The sequence below is a fragment of the Otolemur garnettii genome, unplaced genomic scaffold (genome assembly GCF_000181295.1).
Source record: "Otolemur garnettii isolate 467f Iridium unplaced genomic scaffold, OtoGar3 scaffold00249, whole genome shotgun sequence".
NCBI classification, from domain to species: Eukaryota; Metazoa; Chordata; class Mammalia; order Primates; family Galagidae; genus Otolemur; species Otolemur garnettii.
Window position 1 is genome coordinate 496,988 of NW_003852644.1, and position 8,644 is coordinate 505,631.

The 8,644-nt window shown below is 46.4% G+C and overlaps 1 protein-coding gene across 3 annotated transcripts in view; it reads right to left on the minus strand.

Annotated features, from left to right (window-relative positions):
* BCAP31 (B cell receptor associated protein 31) overlaps positions 1-8,644 on the minus strand; it is a 32,002-nt gene that overhangs the window by 17,975 nt on the left and 5,383 nt on the right. For all 3 annotated transcript variants that reach the window (XM_003802535.3, XM_012813202.2, XM_023508476.1), the window contains exon 4: positions 5,934-6,081. In XM_003802535.3, the coding sequence (XP_003802583.1) occupies positions 5,934-6,081 (148 nt within the window). The remainder of the gene's footprint in view (positions 1-5,933; positions 6,082-8,644) is intronic.

The window sequence follows — 8,644 nt, forward strand, 5'->3', positions numbered from 1 at the left end:
CTATTTTTTGTTGCAGTTTGGCCGGGGCTGGGTTTGAACCCGCCACCCTCGGTATATGGGGCCGGCGCCCTACTCACTGAGCCACAGGCGCCTCCCTAGGGCACTAGGTTTTAACAGTAAACATCTCAAACCCGCTCACATATCCCAGAGCAGGCTATCAGTTAATCATGATGGCCCCTAGGGTAACACAGCACCCATTCGTAACAACCATTAAGACAAATGAAGGAAGTATGCACGAGTTACTATAGATACAGCATTAGGTAAAAACAGCTAGTTAAAGCAGGGTGAAAACAACTATGGCACTTGTAAGAAAAAATTATACAGTTATGTAAAAATTTACTAAAAATTCTGGAAACATCCCAACTACTGCCTGAGGATGGGATCACAGGGGAGTTCACAGGACTCTTCTTTACTACTTGAAGTTTGTTTTTGTTTTTTTGAGACAGAGCCTCAAGCTATCCCCCTGGGTAGAGTGTTGTGGAATCACAGCTCACAGCAACCTCCAACTCCTGGGCTCAAGTGAGTCTCCTGCCTCAGCCTCCCAAGTAGCTGGGACTACAGGCACCCACCACAAAGCCTGGCTATTTTTTGATTGCAGTCATCATTGTTGTTTGGCAGGCCGGGCTGGATTCAAACCTGTCACCTTAGGTGTATGTGGCTGGCTCCTTATCCACTTGAGCCACAGGCGCCGAGCCTTACTTGAAGTTTTTTGAGGGACAGCTTGTTCACTTCACAGTGAAAAGTATGACTTTTTGGCTCAGCGCCTATAGCTCAGCAACTAGGGCACCAGCCTATACACCGGAGTGGATGGGTTCAAATGCAGCCTGGGCCAACTACAACCAACATGTAGCCGGGCATTGTGGCAGGTGGCTGTAGTCCCAGCTACTTGGGAGGCTGAAGCAAGAGAATTGCTTAAGCCCAAGATTTTGAGGTTGCTGTGAGCCATGACGCCACGGCACTCTACCAAGGGCGACATAATAAGACTCTGTCTCAAAAAAAAAAAGTATGATTTTTTACTGTAAGGAATAATGAAGACGCTGCCTTGCTCTCTCAGTTGTAGAGATAAGCACCCCATGCTCAGACATGGCAGTTTGCTTCAATGTGCTCCCCCAGGAGATTGATTCTGAGAAAGATTTCTTCAAAGATCGAGCTTCTGCACCTGCCTATAGATATGCAGAAATATGCAGAAAGAGTCTTTAGAAGAGATCCTGGAGAATCAGGCTGGGGTCGCAGCTGGAAGCTTGAACACATGTCCTCAAGCGTTGGGTTCTGTTCTCTGTCTTCTTCCTTCATTAACATTATAATCTCTAGTTTCAGTTTGGGCCAGCGAGAACAGACGATCAGTCTCCTTTATGTTTTTACTCTAAACAAAATCAATTGTATATGTGTTCCTCAGCCTTCACACTGAATTGTAATCTTAATGGTAGCTTCCTAATGTTACTTCACTTCTTTGTATCTGTGTTAAATTCTTACTGGATGTTTGAAAGTATATAAGATAATCAGTAAAGTTAGGCCTGATCGCTGACCGGAGTCTCGACCTCCCTTCAAATCAATCATCCCGTCTGCAGTTCCTTTTCCCTGCGTCTCCAATCAGAGGCTCCAAGAACACTTTCACTCAGTGTTCTCTACAAGTCACTCATGGGCTGTGCAGACATGAGGTTCATTTGGGTAAGGACATTTCTACAGCTAGTACCACATAAAAAGAGAAGTTCCTCAAGGGTTACAGCTACCACCATAGGACCTAACCCTCAAACCAGGGAGCAGTATGTATTTCTGGCAAAGTTCTAGAAATGCTTAAATAGACTGTGGGCAACTGATGAATCACCAATTCCTTTTCTAAGAAATTACGAAAGCCCAGCCTGGTGACTGTTTTGATCAAGCTACTGGATGGGGCCACAGGAGGGTGCTACAGGCACAGCAAGGCTGCTCAAACACAGCTCACAGCATCTGACAACTGCAATGGGGAGGGAGGATGTGTGTGGCTACATTAACAATCTGGCCAAGAAGTTAATACACCCACTTGTCAAACATGTTTAAAAGTGAATAGTCAACTGGGCTCAGCGGCTGTAGCACAATGGTTACAGTGCCAGCCGCATGCACCAAGGCTGGCAGGTTCAAGCCTGGCCAGCTAACCAACAATGACAACTGCAACAACAACAACAAAATAGCCAGACGTTGTGGTGGGCACCTGTAGTCCCAGCTACTTGGGAGGCTGAGGCAAGAGAATCGCTTAAGCCTAAGAGTTGAAGGTTGCTGTGAGCTGTGACGCCAGAGCACTCTACCAAGAGTGACATAGTGAGACTCTGTCTCAAAAAAAAAGTCAACTGAAGGAATGAATTAACCTAGAACACCCTGGCTTAACAGTAACACATACAGATGACTAGGCTGAGCATACACTTGTTTACCTAGTAGTCTGGCTACCTCAAAGCCACAGAAGGGAGGTGACTATTCTGCTTTCTCCTAGAGAAATGTCCTAAAAGTAACGACATTTCTTCTTATAATGGAGATATCCTAGAAGATGATGAAAGCAAAACTCAGAAGCATACAGGATTTAGAGCCCCGGTCTGTGAGGAATAAACACTAGCCTATCAGCCACTGCTATGACAGCTGCTGAAGGAACAATCTGCAGTTTGCTGGAACTCCCAAAAAGGTGAGGCCCCAAACACAACCCTTCAGGTAGCACATGACTGTCAGTAGCCCAGTAGGGATAGTGGCTCCCTCCTATCCTCAGCCCTCACTCACAGATGCCAACAGCTCACTAGGTTTAGCAGTAGCTCTGCCGCTAACTCACACTGTTGAATTAAGCCCTAACTCCCAAGTCTTTGAGTTCCTGGCTAGCCCAATCTTCCCTGCCCTGTATGAACCTATACACACATTTAGGACTCATTAAAAACTCAAGTCTCAGGCAGCACCTGTGGTTCAGTTGGTAGGGCACCGGCCACATATACAAGGGTGGCAGGTTCAAACCCGGCCCCAGCCAAACTACAACAACAAGAAAAAAAATTAGCCAGGCATTGTGGCGGGCACCTGTAGTCCCAGCTTCAAGAGGCTGAGGCAAGAGAACTGCCTAAGCCCAGGAGTTAGAGGTTGATGCGAGCTGTGATGCCACAGCACTCTACCAAAGGCGATAAAAGTGAGACTCTGTCTCCAAAATAAAAAAACTCAAGTCTAATTCGAGCCAGTCCAATCCATGAGCCCATCTGAACAACTGAGGATTCTCAATGGCCCCTAACCTATTTGCTATTTCTCCTGGTAGCTATTTCTCCCTACGTCTACTCATGACAAATGCCTTCATACAGACAAACACTAAGTAGGTGGGAGTGGAAAGCAAGCTTCCCAAGGCCTCTATTTGGATGCAGCTGATCCATGCAGCAGCCACTCGTGTGTTGGAACCACACCTAACTCCACTCTGCCCACACGTCAGCATCTGGTCCCTACTAACAGATTAGGAGGCTGGCAAACATGGAGATGAAGCTCTACCCACTCTCAATCTACCAGAGGCAGGGGTAAAACAACAGAACCTCCCAGGAATTCAGTCACCACTGTGGCTGCCTCTCTCTCTTGAGAGCACACAGAGGTATTCTTTCTAGAATGTAGCTTGATATCAAAGTCAAACCCTCCCATTCTAGCTATTTCCTCACCTACCTGCTCCTCCCTCTGGAAACTGGGATGCTTGCCTGTCTGCAGCCTTCTAGCATCTCTCCCACTCTGCAATTCCCCAAGGGTTGGTGGGGAATTCCCCAAGAAATCCCATCTGCAGATGATCTCAATAGCTCACTGCTGAATACAATCTCAAGTCTCAGCAAAAACTATACCACCTAGAGCAGTGGTTCTAAACCTGTGGGTCAAGGCCATGGCATTAGGAAGGTTGAGAACCACTGATCTAGAGAATATAGGCCCCCTCGTACACACTTGCCCATCTAAGATCTCAATTCTCTTGTCCCAACATATCCTTTGCCCCCAGCCTTCTACCCACCACCCTTTACTCAACACAGACATACACAGGGGACTGCCTTCTCCCCATTTCTTCCCCATGCTTCCCGATCCAGAGCTTGCAGGTGGCCTTCACCTTGTAAATACTATTCCTAAAGCTCTGAATGCTTTTCTGGTAGATGACCTTAGCTGTGTCTTTCCCCTCTCTCTGTGGACCTTTTCTCCTCACTTGGCCCATGTGCAGTCATGCTCAGAATCTTTGAGACAGCCTTCTGGATTTGCTTCCCTTTCAGTCTCAGACCATGAGATCATACTCTTTTAGAGCTTCCCAAACCTTAAAAATCTAGGGTATGTGACTCTACCTCTCAGCCTTCTCATTTCCTGACTTTCCTAAGTTTGAAGACAAGTTTGTAGATTACATCTGTAACTCAATAGTATATTGAAAAATGTTTGCCTTTTCTACCTCTACTCTCTCACCTTTCCATTGGATCTACAGATTCCAAGATCATTTGAACAACTGAGGTTTTTTCCTGAAAAGCTAAAACCCAAACAAGTAATCATCCTAAACCATAGTGAGGACAGACACTCCGGGTGACACTGAGAGTCTTAAGTCTTTAGGAACAAAACCAAGCAGGAAATCACCATCTGTAAGCCTGGCCTCAAAATTCACATGCTTACTTGGTGCTACCATCTGTATGTCCCCCAAACTCATGCATTGAAATTTAACCCCCACTGTAGTGGCATTAAGAGGCAGAGCCTTTTCAGAAGTGATCACAGGCTGGACACAGTGGCTCACACCTGTTATCCTAGCACTCTGGGAGGCCAAGGCAGGTAGATTGCTTGAGCTCACAGGTTCAAGACCAGCCTGAGTCAGAGTGAAATCCTATATCTACTAAAAATAGAAAAAAAAAACTGAGGCAAGAGGATAGCTTGAGTCCAAGAGTTGGAGGTTGCTGTAAGCATTGAATGATGTCACATGTGACGGCTTGAGACACTGTCTCAAAAAAAAAAAAAAAAAAAAAAAAAGAAGTAAGCACATCATGAAGGCTGCACTCTTGAATGGAGCAGTACTCTATAGAAGGGCTAGAGGCAACCAGCTTAGACCCTCTTTTTGCCCTTCTGTCTCTCCCACCATGTAAGGACACAATGTTCTTCCCCTCCAGAGGACACATCATCTTGAAAAACAGAGCAACCCTCATCAGACACCACACCTGCTGACATGTGGGTCTTAGATTTCCCAGCTTCCAAAACTGTGAGAAATAACATTTTTTGTCAGCAAATTAACTAGTCTCAGGTGCTTTGTTCTAACAGCACAGATGAACACAAGCACCAAGCTTCTCTGCCCAGACTGCACAGTAGGGACCTTCCAGACACCTTGTGTGCCCTCAGTCTGTGCTCCCATCCATCACCCGGCCAGCCTCTGCTGAACAGAGACCCTGTGTGAAGCCAGAGGCAGTGAACAGGGTCCTAGACCCAAATAAGTGCTTTCTGCTAGTCCAGCCTTGCCCAGCTAGCTTCCCCTAGGCCCTGACCAAAGCACTTAGTCTTGTTTGAGGAAACACCAGAAGTACTCAGGCCACCATGGAGCAACATCTGCCCCATTATAGGTTTCATCTGGGCAGGTCCTATGGAAAGGTTTGGTACCAACCCCTTTGGACCATTTCTACCCTCAGTCTCCATGTCAGCACCCCACATAAAACACCCCTGTCCATTAGCTCCCTATGCACTGGTTCCAGAGGAAAGGCCTTGCCATGTACTGCAAGCTCCATGCAAACAGAACACAAGAGTGCACAGTACCTCAGGGTCCTCTAGCAGTCCGTTCACCCTCTCCCACCCTCCATGCTGCCTTTGAAAGTTGGGGATGGGGGACCATGTATCGTCTTCCCTAACACAGACAGGTCCTCTGGGTCCAGGCTATAGACTGAGGAGGAGTCAAAGTGCCTTTGTGTCCCTAGCTAACCCAGGGCTCCCTTCACAACCCCTACCCTCTCCCTACTCACAAGGACAGCAACAAGGAGAAGCCAGCAATGTAGAGATTCCTCTGGGCACGGAAAAGCTTCATGTGGAAGTGTTCCATGGCCCCAGGATTATTCTGGAGGTTCACCTTTTCTGTCACATCATCATACTTCCGAATCTCACGTACAGCATCTACAGGGAAGCAAAGAGACCTGGGCATGTAGCTGTCACTTGGGCAAGAATGACCTGCACAACAGAGACAAGTATCATGAGATAGACTAGCCTCATTTCCCTCACATCCACCTCCCCATTTACTCCCACTTCTACACATACACACCCCTTGTGACAGGCTTTCTTGGAAGCTATGGCCCTCAGACCACATTCTCCTCCAGCTTCCAGCATGGCCCCATTCTGCCCAGACAATAGTCTGCTGTACGGTTCAAGATGCTAACTGAGATCCTAAGGTATTGCTGGCAACAGGGCAGCTTCCACTTCCCACGGTGCCCAACTGCATCTTGTTCAGTTTATCTCCAGGTGGCCCACAGCCACCCCATGATAGGCCAACATGGTCTTGTCCACAGAAACACCTGCTCGGGAGGCATGCTAGAGGATCAGGGTTTCTGCTTATAAACTTTACAATGAGTTGTATTCTTTATAATATTTTATTCTGGGCTCAGTACCTGGTAGCTCAGTAGGGTGCCAGCCACATGCACCCAGGCTGGTGGGTTCAAACCCAGCTCAAACCTGCTAAACAAACAAAGAAAATAGCCAGGCATTGTGGCGGGTGCCTGTAGTCCCAGCTACTAGAGAAGGTGAGGCAACAGGATTGCTTGAGCCCAAGAGTTTGAGGTTTCTGTAAGCTATGATGCCACAGTACTCTACCAAGGACCACACAATGAGATTCTGTCTCAAAAAAAAATTTATTCTGGTTACAAAAGGAATTTGTGCTTATCAAACATTCAAACACATCAGAAATGTGGAAAGGAAAAATATCCCATAACGTAGTCACCTCTACCAGCATCTACGATAAGAACGTGGCTGCCTTATCTAAAGTCGTTTTCAGTCCATTACCCTACATTACTTATTTTATAATTCACTAACCTTATCTTTAACACGTTTTTGCAACTCCTCCAGTTTAAAAATCTATGTACATGAGTACATTTGTCTGTATATAGGGCCACACCAAACCTACTACTTTTTCCTGATTACCCTGGAGCAAGACATCATAGAATCGGTATGTTTGATTCTTAACTTCTGGTTTTACACTGCTTGGTTTTTAAGCTGATCTTATATTATAAAACTCTGCCTACCCGTGAATCCTTGTGTTATATCTGCACCATGAAGTGAGCACTCCCAAATGCTGCCAGCAGGGGCAAACACCCGCACAAGACCACACCTGCTAGAAAATGTAAAAAGTTCATACCCTCAGGTTCAGCAATTCCACCTCTACAAATTTATCCCACAGAAGCACTTGGATTCATCTGCAATGCTTACAGTGTAAGAACTAAATTGTGGTACAACCATATGAAAAATACCCATATAATCTTTAAAAAGAATGGGATTGCTGTAAGCAGAAAACAATCTATATTTATGATCCTGCTGCCATAAACATTTTAACAAAGGTGTCAGCATAGGAAATGAATAGCAAAGGTTCACGATGATCATCTGTGGGCACAGGATTGCAGAGGACTTTAACTTTCTAAGATCAATTTTTGAATTTTTAAAAATAACTATGCATTATTTTTATAAGCAGGAAAAATAGTAAGTTGTCTTACACTTGTAACCTGCATCCAGCAATCCCACCATCCTCATAACTACCCTGACTGATAGCCAAGAAGAGACTAGGGATGGCGGACGTTCAGCAACACTAGTCTAAGTGTCACAGATGATCATGGCCCTCCTTATCCCTGGCGTCAGCCCAGGCAGGTGGATTCTACACCCTCCAGTCCAATTTGATTGAGGTCCTTCTGAGGGAAGGGCAGGAGCTGTCCAGGGCCACAGCTTGGGCTGGTTATGCTAGTACCTTTCCATAGTATCTGCTGGTAATAACACTTTTATTCAGAGAAGACTTTGCAGATCTCTCTAGATAATGCTCCCTGAGGATAAGCAGCAGCCAGTCACTGTAGCCATGTATCTCTCTACAACTTCCAAGCAGTTCTCTGATCCCAAAAAAGAATAAAGGCTTACTTTGTCAACTACTCAATTCCACAGACACCTCTGGCCCACTAAGCTGTACCGGGAAAGAGACACGTCTATGGTTCTGGTTTAGGAAAAGGGCAAGGCCCTGAGGATTCGAATAATCCTCCAAAAGGTCCTTCCTTTCTCCAATTCTTGCCCTCACTCCAACCCCCGAAGTGAAAACACATACACCTAGTTCAAATACTCAGTGGCCCAGCTTTTCATGGCACTCGGCTCCAGGGACAACACACATACTGCCCACCTACTAGCTCAGAGGCTGCTGAGGCTCAGGGAAAGAACCCGGATTGCAAAGAACTGCCTCTTAGGGCCTTGCCAAGTATTTCAAGAATAGTGAGGTATGGGTGGTGCCTGTGGCTCAGTGAGTAGGGCACTGGCCCCATATACCAAGGGTGGTGGGTTCAAATTCAGCCCTAGTCAAACTTCAACAAAAAAATAGCCGGGCATTGTGGCGGGAGCCTATAGTCCCAGCTACTCGGGAGGCTGAGACAAGAGAATCGCCTAAGCCCAAGAGCTGGAGGTTGCTGTGAGCTATGATGCCATGGCACTCTACCAAGGG